Source organism: Desmodus rotundus, chromosome 1 (genome assembly GCF_022682495.2).
Source record: "Desmodus rotundus isolate HL8 chromosome 1, HLdesRot8A.1, whole genome shotgun sequence".
In the NCBI taxonomy this organism is placed as follows: Eukaryota; Metazoa; Chordata; class Mammalia; order Chiroptera; family Phyllostomidae; genus Desmodus; species Desmodus rotundus.
In genome coordinates, this window is record NC_071387.1 from 105097723 (window position 1) to 105112022 (window position 14300).

General features: G+C 55.2%; 1 protein-coding gene across 1 annotated transcript; it reads right to left on the reverse strand.

Annotated features, from left to right (window-relative positions):
* Nucleotides 1-526: 526 nt before the first annotated feature.
* CARHSP1 (calcium regulated heat stable protein 1) lies at nt 527-13362 on the reverse strand. The gene is made up of 5 exons (XM_053929150.1): nt 13255-13362; nt 5244-5408; nt 4467-4589; nt 1707-2600; nt 527-1297 (listed from the first exon to the last, which is right to left on the reverse strand). Exons 2-4 carry the CDS (start codon nt 5399-5401, stop codon nt 2438-2440), a joined length of 444 nt encoding a protein of 147 aa, XP_053785125.1. The 5' UTR covers nt 5402-5408; nt 13255-13362; the 3' UTR covers nt 527-1297; nt 1707-2437.
* Nucleotides 13363-14300: the final 938 nt, after the last annotated feature.

Genomic DNA, 14300 nt, shown 5'->3' on the forward strand with positions numbered 1-14300 from the left:
AATAAAAATGCTTGCCTCTGCACCACCAGAACTCAGTATTCTCTACCTCCTCTGTAAAACGGGCCCAGGACCACTTCCCAGCCTGACACAGAGACCCTTCCAGAGCAGCCCACCTGTCCTCCCAGCCCAGCGCCCCCTTCCTCTGCCCTCCTGGACACCGAGAACTTGGGGTTCCACACCCTCCACTCCTGAACTTCCTTCTGTCTGGATTGCCTTGTTCTCAGGGCTCATCCCCACACCATCAAATTATGGATGCATCAACAGGGAATCTCCACAAGGGACAGAGTAACTGGCATTTTCTGTTGTCACAAAGCCACACTGGACCTCTGAGCTCTCCTAACCAAGAATGGTGATTAAGAAAAAAGGGATGATCTCATTTTTCTGACCCATCCCCCAAAACATCCAGACCAGGAAGTGAGTCAGCATGGTTTGGGGAGATGCCCTTACCTGCTGGCTTCCAGAAGTTTCCTCATAGCCAGCCTCCCTTCCCCCCTACCCCCTCCCACTTAACAAACCACACACAGCCTTGGGCAAAACAGACTTTATTGAGTGGAAGGTGGCCGGTGGGAGGAAAGATCTGGATTTAGGAATCCTGGATGCTGGGTCACCAACACCTTACATCTAAGTCCTCCCAGAGCCTCCAGGAGATTCTGTACATTGAGACTCTGCGTGGGGAGGGCGGCCCTTCCAGCTCTAACACCCTGCAGTTCTAGAACGCTCATCCACTGAAGGAGACGTGGTCACACAAAAGGACTGCAGTGCCCTTCACAAAGGAATCCTGTCCACACAGAGGTCACCTCTACAGCAGATTCAATTCCCAACCCACCGGCAGGTGGTCTGGTGGAGTGACAAAAAAGATGCGGGCTCTTGGCAGAAGTGGTTCTGGAAGTGTGGTCTGTACCTGACAGACAGGCCTTCAGGGACCACCTGGAGAACATTAAAGGCCAGCGGGCAAAGGCCTCCTTGGACCCAGCAGCAGGCAGAGGCAGGAGGCAGAGGACCCTTCAAGGGACATGACGGGCCAGGGAAAAGCAGATCACAACAGTCACTTGACCGTGATTTTCACTGCACACACATCATCAACACACTTGTCTCTTGTAAAACAACCGCACCAGCCATCGGTAGTTCCAGCCTCCCACCCCCTTCCCGTGAAGCCATCCCCAGGCTGAAAGACAAAGCCTTCCCCAGAACAGAAGACACCTGATGAAAGCAGGTCCTGCTTCCTGCATCCAAAGTCCTGTCTTGTGTCTGGAACATCCTGGTCTGCCCAAGCGCCAACTTTAAAGGAGTCACTTCCCTGTGATGACAAATGGATCCCTGACTACATATAAGCCACGTATTTCAAAACATACTACCCAGCTATTTCTATGTGAAATCATAACTAAAGCCAAACCAAACCGCAGCCAATAAAATCCTAAAGATTTGTTTACTGGAACTATGTACAAAGGTTCGCAATGTCGAAACGTAAACAGAGCTGGCTCTGGGTGACAGCCTCAGTTATTCACAAGCAAAAACTCCTAATCATTTCTTCGCAGCTGCTTTCAAGAAAACCCCTTCACTGAAGGTGTATTTCTCCTTAACGTTTGACTTTACCAGGCTGTCAGAAAGCAAGCTACCTACTCTTTTTCTGGATGGGAGAAAGGTCTGTTTTTCAACAAACACCCTCCCCTCTCCCCTCCCCTCTCCCACCTCCACCTGCCACCTACATGACAGGGGATGTGAAATGGCTGCTGAGCTGTAATCACTCAACTCGGAGACCAAGGGAGAGCCAGGCTCCTAAGGGTCAGAACTCGGCTCTCAACATGGCATTCCCAGGCGGAGGGCTAAGGGCTCTTGGACAAACTTTTCCAGACACCCAGCTGGGACACCTCCTGCAACAAAGGCACCCAAGACCTTATTCCCACCCTCGGCCCCCACCCCCTGAAGCCAGCTCCCCTGGAACCAGCCAAGCCTGGAATCTACAAAAATGCCTGCTGTGCCCAGGGCCAAGGAGACACAAGAAGAGGGCACTGGGTGGCAAGTCATGCTGGGGAGACACACAGGGTCCGTGTCACCATCCAGCAGAATTCTGAGCCTCCAACCCCAGGGGACAGGGATGAGGGACTCTGTGGGCTGGAGAAATACCGCCTGACCCCCCCACCCCCTCCCAGTGAGGGTTGGACCCTCTACTCAGCCACCAGCCAGCGCCTCTCCTTGTTCAATGCTTTTAATACTTTTCAGATGGTGAAGTTGTTGTGATGGTCAGAGACTGTGCTGGTGGCCAAGACACCCCTGTGCCTGCCCAACACCCTTCCTCCAGGAGACACTTGAAAGGAACCGCACTCCCCTACTTTGAGGCATATCTCGGGCAGTGCAATGTCATGTCTGGTCGGTTCCTGCCTCCTCCTCCCCCCAGAGTCTCCCCCAAGCCCAGGAGAAGGAGTGCTTCTGGCCTCTCCTAGGAGCTGATGACGTGGCCAGACCAGGTTTCGTGCTTGGTGCCCGGCGCCAGGTGAGTGATGACCACCTCCACGGCCTGCAGCTTCTCATGCTTGGGTGGGATGGAGCACATCTTATAGGTGACCTCATCACCTTCCACCGGGACGTACTCCCCTTCCACACTGTGGGGGGGGAGGGGGGAGGAGAGAAAAGCACTCAGTGCCCAGCACTCAGAAAAGCCCTGGTCAGAGGGTGACCCCTTCTGAGGAACTGCCCTCCCATCCTGCCATCACAGGGAGCAGCCATGGTTGCGCAGCACCACTCAGCCTCCCCCTCAGGTCATGGCTGAGGAGCGCACGACCCCATCAGCTGCTTCACTGGGACCTCGGATGCTGAGACAGTCAGAGAGAGCTCAGCCGCCTGGGGCTGCTCACACTCCGAGTTAAGCGTGGGTGCGGTGGGCTTGTGGATAGAAGAGCAGGGGGGACCAGTCTGAGCCAGAGACAGAAGTGAGGCTGTCACATGAGAGGTGAAAGATGACCTGGGCGCAAGCTTCCTGAGCAGCCGCAGCACCCCACCCTGGCCCAGGAGTCCCAGAAAACAGGCTGCACCCCTGCTCTTCATTCCCCAGGAACCTGATGCACCTCCGACAAAGACCCTTTTGTGCTCAAAGCTAGTTCCAGGAAGGGTCCTCTCCCTTGGGACCACTGCCAGAAAATTCCCTTACTTTCTGCAGGATGTGAGTCGCCATCCCAGTCATGATGGCAAGGTACTTTTCTTAACACCCCCTTCATGGGACCCCACAAATCCCCTTCAGATGCCGAACGCCAGGGTCAACAGCCCCCCAGAACTGGTTTGCCTTGATTGAAGAGTCAAGTAGCAAATGGAGCTTCCCTCTTTGACTTGGCCACCGAGACGCTCAGCCACTCCCAGCAGCAGAGCTGGACATCACAGCATCTCCATCTTTCTAACTTGCCCCACCCCCATGTTTCCTTACCAACTTACTTTCTTGATGCCCCGTGTATATCTCTGTAAAGTAGTAGAAATCCTTTTGCAGTAGGACAGAGGCAGCTCACGTCCACACCTGCACTCAGGCAGGCATACACGGAATGCACTGCTTTAGCATCTAAGGTCTCCCCGTAAGACCCGATGCGTAACAATGTGGGGTTGGGGGGTGGGGAGGGTGAAAAGGATAATTCTCCCCTCACAGTAGACATTTGCCATAGGGCCCAATCTTCAAAAACATGGTTTCTATATACAGGGTGGGGCAAGAGTAGGTTTACAGTTGTGCACATGGAAAATAATACAATACTCGATAAATAATAATACAAGAATAAACTCTGTGTTTCCCATACTCACAACTATAAACCTACTCCTGCCCCACTCTGCACTGTCAGGTCTGCTGTGCCGAACAGGACTGCCCCAGAAACGGAAATGGAACATCAGGGTATGCTGAGGCCAAAGGAGGGGGTACGGCTGGGGGTGCCAGATCAGGCCCCCACATATCTGAAGGCCACCTAGAAGGCTGGAAGTGAAACACAGGCTGTAGGACGCCGGGGCCTACAATGCATGGGCCCCGCCCTGGGCCCTCCAAGGGCTCCAGATGCTCAGGAAGGAAGGACGTCAGTGAGCAAGTGACTAGAGAAAGGGTCCAGCTCCAAACTTCCTGGATCAGTGGAGCCGGCAGTCCCCAACCTTACCATGCCACTTCCCTGGGGTAGGGCAGGAAACCGCCCGAAGGGCAAACACAGATTCCCCAGCTCACAGTGGTGTTCCCTCCCCATCCACATGGGTGCTCAGCCCCACCCCAGTGCTTCCCAACTCACAAACACACACACACACACACACACACAGGCGGACTGTCGCCTGCAGCACCACCAAGTGCAGTCTCAAAACCCCAGCTCTGAACACAGTCACACCAGATGGCACACACCTGGCCTCACACCTCATACCCAGCTCACATCAGAGTCACATACTCTTTCTTCCACTGAGGAGCCAAGGCAGTTCCCACCCCAGCCCCAGACCCCACAGACCAGCCACTGACTCACTCAGAGATGTGCAGGAAGATATCGGGGCCGCCATCTGCCGGGGTGATGAAGCCGTGGCCCTTGGATCGACAGAAGCATTTGCAGACTCCTTTGTAGACTGGGCCCTGTGAGGCCCTCACCGTCCTGACAGAGAGGGGCAAAGTGTGGGAGGCCCCCACCAGCCCTCCAGGCAGCCACCCACTCTCGGGGGGGCACACCCCGCTCATCCACGCCCCTGGCCAGGGCCTCCACGCACAGCCGTCCAGGGGGTGCACTGCACGACTCCGGGAGCCATTCACACAGAACCCAATACAGTGACGCACTGGATGGCGGTGGCAGATTTTCTCAGGTCTCAGTTTCCCCATTTGAAAAGTGGGTGTTAGACTAAGAGCTCTCTGAGCATCTCTCTGACGACAAGCTATTAATAAGAGCAGCAGCCTGCACTCATTGGGCCTGAGGACTGCGTGTGCCAGGCACCGTGTGGGTGCTTTGCTGCTACTGTCCTCATTTTGCAGCTGAGGAAGCTGAGGTCTCACAAGATTAAAGGCTTGTGTGCAGTTAAAGGTCAAGGATTTAAGACTCCGGGATTTCCCAGCTGTGGTGACCTCTTTCCCATGCCCCCAGATCACAACAGGCCCTGGTGGGCCCGGACAGTGGCCTCCAGAGTTCACAAGTTTCTCACCCTTCCCAGTTTCTCACTCTTACCCCAACCCCAAGTCTACCATTTCACAAACAAGGACACTGAGGCAGAGAGATGGCCAGTCTCTGGAAGCCTCCCCCAGTCAGCCTGAGACTCACGCAGAGTAGGTCCTTGTCCGGCGAGTGGGCAGTGGGCTGGGGACCACGTTGCCCCGGAGGGGGGACGGTGAGCGATTGCGGGCCCGATGGGTGTCCAGCAGCCCAACTGAAGCCTGGTGGGTGGGGGGCTGTGGTGGCGGAGGAGGTTCAGATGACATTGCTGACCTGGAGAGAGACCAGGGGTGCTCAGGAAACTCACGCCTTGCAAGTTGGGCCCACAGATGCATCTCTACCCCCACATCTGAAAGCCTGCCACCTGAGACTCATTCCTGTTGCTATGGAATGCAGGCTCAAGCTCACCCAGTATGGAGGTTCAGTCACGTCTCCACCGATACACTGGCTTGCCCAGCTGGGCCAGGCGCCTCCCCTGGGCTCTGTAGCAGCCGTGGGCCTCACTCTATCATACCTGTGCCCAGAAATGCCAGCTCGTACCTACGGCAAGGATGCCACTGGTCCCCTGTATCTCCCCAGCACCCAGCACAGACCTGGGGCACTTAGTAAACACTTGTGAAAGGAAGGGAGGGAAGGAACCAAGGAGCAAGCAGACATTTGCTTTAATGCCAAGTACCCAGATCAGGACTCCAGTCACTCAAGAAACATTTCATGACCCCTAAGCACCAGCGATAGAGGAAAGGGGAGGCGTAAGGGGAGATTCTGGGACACAAACCAAAGACAGGCTCAGACACCAAGTTTGTATTCTAGGGGCTGTCACAAGTCTATATCAAGGGGCATTTCAAAGGCAGCCTCTCTACCAGGCCCCTTACAAAGACCCACAGGAGTGAATTTCCACCCAGCCTGGATCATAGGCTGCTATGTTATCAAATTACCTCGGTGATTCCCCTTATGCCTCAAGGGGAGTGGGAGTCAGAGCCAGCTGGAGAGCTGAGGAGAGTGGACTCCACAGTGGCTGCCTTGCTCTTGAGGTTTTGCCAAGATCGGGACAAGGCTGCTGTACCCAAGGAACACCATACTGTGACTACAAAGGTGCCCTTTCAAACACAGCTTTGGCTAACAGTCAAGAGGAAAGAGCAAAGCCTAGGACCCAGAGGGCCTTGGGGAAGTCCTTTCCCCTCCTCTGGATCAATTTCCCCATTAGCAGAGGGGCAGCTGGGTGGCGTCACTTAGCACCTGCGCAGGGTTTCTGATAGGGACCCGAGTGACCAGAGCTCAGATCTCACCCAAGTTCACACAGTGATGGGGACAGAAGCAGCCCAATGGGCTTTATGTGTCTCACACAGGGTCTTCAAATTTAAAATGTGAGCTATCTTTTAAACATCCCAGGAGTATGCCTCAAAATCAGGCTCCCAGCTACTCATGAAAAAAAACGGCAACTCTTGACAATCCTGAATCCCTGGTTCGCCACCCTGCCTCCCTCTTTATAGTAACTGTGGCACTGGGTCACTGAGTTTTCAATCTCAATCACCCAGCAATGTCCCCTCAGTCCCCATCCCAAACCACCCAAGAAACAGGCCTGATTCCTCCCCGCCAAAAACCAAAATCTCCTCCCTGCCGTTCCCTGTTCCCCACCCCCCCTACCCCCCAGCAGGCCCCTGTCAGGTCTCAGTTCTGTCTGGCTGGGAAAGGAGAGTGACATAGCTACCTCCTGACCCTTCTCTCAGCTGCGGCCGAGGAGGACCTCGAGTCCAGGGAGTCCCCACCTCAGAAAGGCCCCAGCTGTTCAGCTGGGGTACAGGGCTCCAGCATGACCCACCAGCACAGGTCATAGAGTCCTGGAATGTTCTGATGAATGGTGTTCTGGGAAAGGGGCCAGCCCAGAGAAGGAAGAGGGGGGGGGGGAGGGCCCCCCCCCCCCCACAAGCCTCTCAGGACAGCGGGTGGGACCACAGTGGCTCAGTGAGGTGGAAAACTACCCTCCTCACTTCTGCCCATACTCTCCCTCTTTGCCTCTGGAGTCAGGAACATCTGACTTCCAATCCCACCACTTGCCAGTTGTGGGCAAGTTACTTAACCTCTCTGGACCCCAGCTTCCACGTCTGGTAAATGGACATTATAACAGTCCTGACTTCACACCATGACCATGAAGTTGAAATGAAATAAGACCCTGAGCACTCAGCACACCACCCACCCAGAACAAGTGGAGCAGTAAGTGTCAGCTATAATTGTTGGATAACTGTCACCATAAAATCCACAAATGCGTGCCCAGGACCAGGCCCTGTTCATGGCACCAGAAACACAAAGCTAAATTTGGAGCTAGAACATAAACCAGTAAATCAATATATGAACAAGATCATTACAGATTTCCAAAAATAAATAATTTTTTTTCAAGAGTCAACTATCTGAAAAACAGAAGGAGACTCTTGCAGGTGGGGGGAAATGCCTGTGGAAAAGCCCGAGGTTGACAAGGGCCAGGTGTGACTGAGGCCAGCAGAGTTTCTGTGGTGGTGCTTGGGATGGAGGTGCAGGAGACAGGTGAGGGGAGAGGGCAGGGCCAACCCAGGAAGCACTGGGCATCAGCATCAGCACCACGTATGTCTTCCTTTCCTCCCACATTTGTCTGTCTGCCTCCATTCCCCTTGCCATGCCCATCTCCCCATGGGTTAATAAAGCAGGCCCTCTAACTGAGCCCCCTCAACTCCCCCAATCTACTTAATCCCTCAGAGATGCCAACAGAAACCCATAACCTTGGGGGAGTAAGCCCCCTGACAGCATCACAGGGTCCCTCTAGGTCCCTAGAGCCCAGCACTGGGGCTGCCACAAAGCAGGGTTTTAGACACAGTCTAGGGAATGACCCAAAGACTCCTTACTAGCATCAGACCCCAAACCCCAGCCTGGCGTCTACTGTGCACTTGATGTGTGCTCAGCACCTTGCACAGTCTGCAGAAAGCGACTGCATTCATGTTGTCCTGGGAGAAACTGAGGCCCTGAAAGCACGAGTGACTTGAAGGGGTGGGGGAGAAGGTGCTGGCCTGGGAGACCCAGGAGTCTCAACCATCACCCTGCTTCCCTCTCATGGCCCATCTGGCTGGAGAGCACCTGGGGCAGCTGGAGCAAGCCTGGCCAGGGGCCAGCACACCCCCCATGGGCCTAGTAGGGAGGAGGAAGAGGGGAGAATGGCCTCTGGAGGAGGGGGGTGGCATGTGCACAGTCAAGGTTGAAGTCTAACTATAAGAAAAATAGCTGGGAGAGGGGTTAGCCCAGGAGTCAGCTCTGGGGCCCCGTTGCCGCCCCCACAACACGCACACAGATGGGGCGTGTGTGCAGCAGCCCCAGCCCACCCACAGGCATAGTCCAGGCTTCCCACTGGGCAACTGTTCTCCCAGCAATACCAGGGCTGGGTGGCCTTGGAGCATCTCTGGAGAAGGCAGTCCCATCCTCCATGACTTGCCTGGGTCCCACATCTAATAAATAAGCTGATGAAATATGCAGTATGCCCAATAGTGTAAAAGCTTTGGGGAAGAAAACAAGCTGGAGGAAGTCTTCAGGTGCAGGAAGCTGAGGCTGGCAAGAGGCTCTAGGCCACACCCGGGATGGGCCTGTAGCCTGCAGCAAACTCTGACCAAATATTATGCCCAAGTCATGTCATAGTTGCTGTACTGTGCATGCATGTGTTTGTGTCTGTGAACATGTGTGTGTGGTTGTGTCTTTGTGTGTGCACAAGTGTGGGTGTGTCTGACTCTGTACATGTGTGGTGTATGTGTGTACACCAGTATGTGTGCTCACACATGGCTCTCTGGAGTCCTCTGTGCATCTGAACACACCCATACAAGTGTGCATGCATTGGCTTGTAGCGCAGACTTGTCACTGCCAGTGTGTGCACACCAGTGAGCTAGGTGGAGCTCACTAATGCACACTGGGCCCCTGAGCACACTGGGTGTCTGCACTGGCACCAGAGGACCTTGAAGCATGTTGCCTCCTACTCAACTGGGAGTTACTGGGCCACCCACCATTATAAGAACAGAACACAGGACACTAAAATTCCTGCCTTCAAGTAGCTCATGTTCAGGGAGGGGGAAACCCACAACCACCAGGACAAAAGAAGCAAACTGGGGCCAGGCAGTGTTCTCAGTACTGCACACATTTCAGCTCATTTCACCATTTCACTGATGGGGAAACTGAGGCATAAAGTATCAAGTGACTTGCCCCAGGTCTCACATCTAATAAACTTGTGAAAAACACAGTATGTCCAATAATGGAAAATGTTTGGAGAAAAAAAGCAAGCAGGGGCGGAGAGTGTGGGTGAGCAGCTGTATTTTTACAGCAGTGGTCCCCAGTGAGCAGCTGGCCATGCTTACCCCTTCCCCAGTCAGTACCCCCAGGCTCTAAAGAGTGCCCAGCCAAGGAAGGGAATCCTGGGTCTACAGGTGAGGAAGACAGGAAGCCACTCCCACCCTGCCTGTCGCCAGGGAAGGAAGGGCATGTCAGCAGGGCCTTTATCCTGGGAAAGGGCGGAAAAGGGGTCCTTATCCCAAAATAGCCTGGGAATTTTCCATAGACTATGCAGGTCCTCCTGGAAGGTTCTCAGAGTTCCACCAGGCACTAGGCTTTAGGCTTTCCTGACTCCTCCTCCACACACATATCTCTGCACTGGAGATCCAATTCTGCAGGTCTCCTGTTAACACCCATCCAATCCCACCGCCTCCTGCCCTCTCAGCCTAAAAGCCACTGACCCTGTCAAGTAAAAGTCTGTCTTGAGCCAAAGAGCCAGTTGCTTCCTCCAGGGAGGAGACCCTTGGCAATAGTGCTGTCAGTCATTTACACTTTAGCGAGAGGAAGCTTGCAGTTCATTTCACAAGGCCCCATTCTTGGTAGCTTTCAGACCCTTGAGGACACAAAGACAGGAGAACAAGAGCTGGTTTCAGGCTGGGAGCTTCATTCTCAGCACGGTTCTCATCAAAGCCAAACATCTCCAAGCCTACGTTTTATTTCTAAGCTCCCCATTCTGCAAAGCAGGAGTATCTTGAGCCTTCTGTGGGTTCCTGCTAGGGAAGGCCAGGGCTGGGCATCAAGTCCAGACACCTCCCAGCCCCAGGGCCAAGCCACTGCTGGCAGGCAAGGATGAGTACTAGCCCACACAAAGGGAAGGACAGAGGTTGCTGGAGAACTGGTCAGCGGGCCAGGGTCAATGAAGGTGTGATGGCCACTGTCCACCGACTTGTGTGTCAGGGTCTGAGCCTGCATTTACACACTAACTAGATTCATCCCCACATCAGGGGACAAAGAGCAGAGCGGGTTAAGAACAGATGTGCCCACCTGTCAGCTAGTGTAAGAGGGTGGAAGGAAAACTGGGTGGAGTTGGGGGTAGGGGTTGTGGCTCTAGATGAGTCACCAATTTACCCAGTTGTAGTGGGGATCCTGGTCTTAAAACTAAGGCAGAGACTCCTCTGCCCTCTCCTCCCTGCCTCCAGCCCAGCTGAGCTCTAGCCAGGCAGAACCAAGGGCTTTCAGGCCTGGGGGGTTGGGTCAGCTGAGGCAGGACAGAGGGTGCCCAAGGAAGCCAGAGAGGCCCACAAGGTGCCCCATTCCTCTCCACTGTTCCAGAGAGAGCCTGGCTCCAGGGGAAGGAGGGGGAAAGGAGGGGGTGGAGGAGGCAAGCCCAAGTAAAGGGGGTGTGGGGGAGTCAAGGGGAGGGGCAGGGAGCAGGAGGGGTGTTGGCAACATGGAGGGAAATATGAACAGGGCAGGAGGGTGCAGCCCTGGCAACAGCACGTGGGGACGGATGAGAGCAGCTGAGCCCCATCCCAGGCCAAGCGCAGCTGGAAACTCCTGGAAACTGCTCACCTGCCCCCTGCCTGCCCCCTGGGGCCCAAGTGCTGAGCAGAGATCCAAACCCCCAGGACCTGTGTGTTGGGAACCAGTGGCAGGCCCTCCAGCACTCCTGCCACGCCCCTCCCAGAGAGGGTCACCCAGCACCCTGACCACCTAGGACATGGAGCAGCCCTGACAGCCCCTTCTGGGAGAACTGAAGCCCTCGTTGGTAACTAGAAGCCAACTATGCACCCCTAGCACCACCACTGCGAGCACCCAGGTATTTCATCCTCACCTCCCCGGCCCCGGCAGCAGACCTGAGTTTCAGGCCTGACTCTGCTCTTCACTCCCTCTGTGACCCCGACAGGTGACCTACTGTTCCAAGCCTCAGCTTCCTCATCTGTCAAACGGGGCAGTAATAGTGGCCACCTCCCAGGCACAAGGACCTTGTACAGACCTGATGGTGCCAGCAGCAATGGGCTGGGTCAACAATGGTTGAGCCGCTCATGCTGGAACATGGGGACCTCTAGAATGACTGTTCCTATTCCTGTCCCTGCTGACGGGACACAAACGAAACACCCTGACTTTGCCCTTCAGCAGGACAAAGAAAAACCGGTCCCCTCCCAAGGGAACCTAATCTCAACCCCACCCCATGAGCCCAGGGCCCAACCTGGGCCCAGATCAGCTCACTGGGAACCCCAGCACTTACACACTTACTTTGCCCTGGTCCCACGACTCCTGGGCCAGTTGGGGGTGGGAAGTGGACAGACAGACCAGCATGGAGAACCGGAGGTCATCAAGGACCCTGGGAGTAGGGGAGCAGCAGAGGTGGGGAGGCCTGCGCCCTGGAGGAGGGGGCAGGATCACTTCGGGAATGAGGAAGTCATTCCTGGCAGTGGGAGCTGCAGGGGCAAAGGACCCAGCGGGAGGGTGCAGGCCACAGATAGAAGAGGGAAAGATCCAAGTGGAAGACAACAGAAAGCTGTTGGGAAGTTTGGCACTTAGACTGCAATGGGGATATCCGTGGACGATTTTCAGCCTGGGGTTGATTGGAATCAATTGTTTTAATGAGCTTCCCCTGGCAAACAGGTTGGAGGGGCAAGACTGGGAGCTAAGAGACTGAGAAATATCAACATAGCAAGTAAAACACGTAAGAGTCACTAACCTTTCTCCTGGCACTGGGTTTAACCATCTCCTTTTAATTCTCACAGTAGGAAAAGTTATGTTCCCAATTAACAAGTACAAATAGGTAGTTACAGAACAGCCATAGGAAATGGAGTAGCGAAGAACTTACACTACATGCATGACCCATGGACATGAACAATGGTGTGGAGACTGCCTGAGGGAGTGGGGGTGCTGTTTGGAGGTCAGAAAGGGGGGAAAAATTAGCACTAATGTAATGGCATAATCAATAAAATATAATTTCAAAAAAAATTAAAAGCAGAGGTATAACAGCGAGAAAAAAAAGTTATATCCCCAGCCTACGGAACGGGAAACTGAGGCTCCGGGAGGCCCCCCCCCCACCAGTTTGCAATAGACAAATGAGACACCACCGCCTATGAGAATGGAGGCCCTGCGGCAGAGGGCTGAATTGCGCTCCCCCACCCCAATACATATCCAGACCAACCCCAGAAAGGCCGTGGGGGTCAGGGGCTTCCTTTTTAGAAACTAAAAAAGAACAGTTCATTTCCGGCCTGCAAACGGACTGCCAGCATACCAGCGGGGAGGGAGGCTGCAAACGCGGGCGAAGTTTTCGGCTCCGCCCACAGGCCTCCCCACCGGCCCGCAAACACACCCCGCCAGCGCCCGACGATTCCCCCTCCCCCACAAGCAGCCAATCGCTGGCTCCCCCACAGCCCCCGCCCGTCCAAGGTCCCACCGCCCAACCACCAGCTGGCGCGGCCCGCTCCACCTCCTAGAGCGGAGCTCCCCACCCCAACCCAGAGTCCCGCTCCAGCGCAGGAACCAAAGTGTCGGGAGGGTTGCATACAAGCAGAAAACAGGTGGCTAGGCGGGAAGTGCAACAAACAACAGCTCCTAATCGCTACAGCTGCTGCCACACCCACCCTCCCCAGGGGGATGAGTAACTCGCTCTCCCCAACAGGCCTCGGCGACCTGAACGTTTCCAAGGGGCCTAGAGTCCCAGCCCCGTGCCCCCTGCCGGCCAGCTGGAAGACCCTGCACCAGGGGATTAACTGGGAGCAGAGGCGCAGAGAAGGCCAATGTCCCAACCCGGCCACTTCCAGGCCTCCGATTGGGGTCACCCCTCCACATCCCTCCTAGGGTCCCCTGAGAATGTTCCTACCGGTCGATCCGCTCCTTCAGCCAGCTGCTTGGCTCCGACGTCCAGAGCTTAGCTGGGGAGGGGGCGTGGTCCGCAGGGCGGAACCGCCTAGGACCCGCCCCAGGGGCTTCCAACCAATGGAGCCGAGGCAGGAGCCTTGGGCGCGGGGGCGGATCCGAAGGACGGGAGGGGCAACTCCCTCGGACCTTTGTGTTAGCGCGCGCAGGGCTAGCGGGAGCGCGGGACTCACAGCTACTATCTCCCAGTGGTGGCGCGGGCCAGAGCCCGCCGCTGCCGCACCCGCGGTCAGAGAGCTTCCTTAAAAAGTGGGAGAATCCCGTCTTCGGGCCTATGCATGTTCTTCCCCTAACCTACCGGGTGAGTCCGGTTCCCACCTGACCTTCGCTCCAAAATCCTGACGGTCTGGGACTCTCTCAGAGATCAAGGAATTACCACGAGGGAGAAAGAAAGGGCAGAAGGGAAAGAAGCAAAGAACAGAAGGGAGGAAAGAAGGAGTGGAAAGGAAAACAAGAAAGTGCAAAGAATGAAACAGGGGAAAGCTGTTGATTTTGATTTTTTCACGTTTGTCTTGGTTTCATTTTATTCCTAATTTCCACTCCCTCCTTGATTCCTCTGTCTCCGGTGGTAAATGATGTTACTCTCACTTTACGGGAGTGGAAACTGAAGCACAGAGAGGCGACCAACCCCCAGGCACAAGCTAGAGTCAGCCCTGGGCCCAGACCCAGGTTGGTAATGAAGGGCAGGGACATGGGGAGGTATCCTGTAACTGTCCTGGGACCCCTGGGCCCAGGAGTGGGGTGGCACCCAGATCTCTGCCTGCCAATCATCTCCCTCCCCCTCCGACCCCCCCTCATTTCCCCCTCATCGCTGGAGGAGTCAGGCAGGAGAGGCTTCTCTGGAAAGTGCTAATTGGCCCAAGATCTTCCAGAAGATCAGGAATTAAACAAAAGAAAGGACGTTCTCAAGAGAGTTTACACAGAGCATGTGCAAAGGCCCTGAGGTGAGAGGCCATGTGGGTGGCGATGGCAGTCGCCAGAATGAGCTAA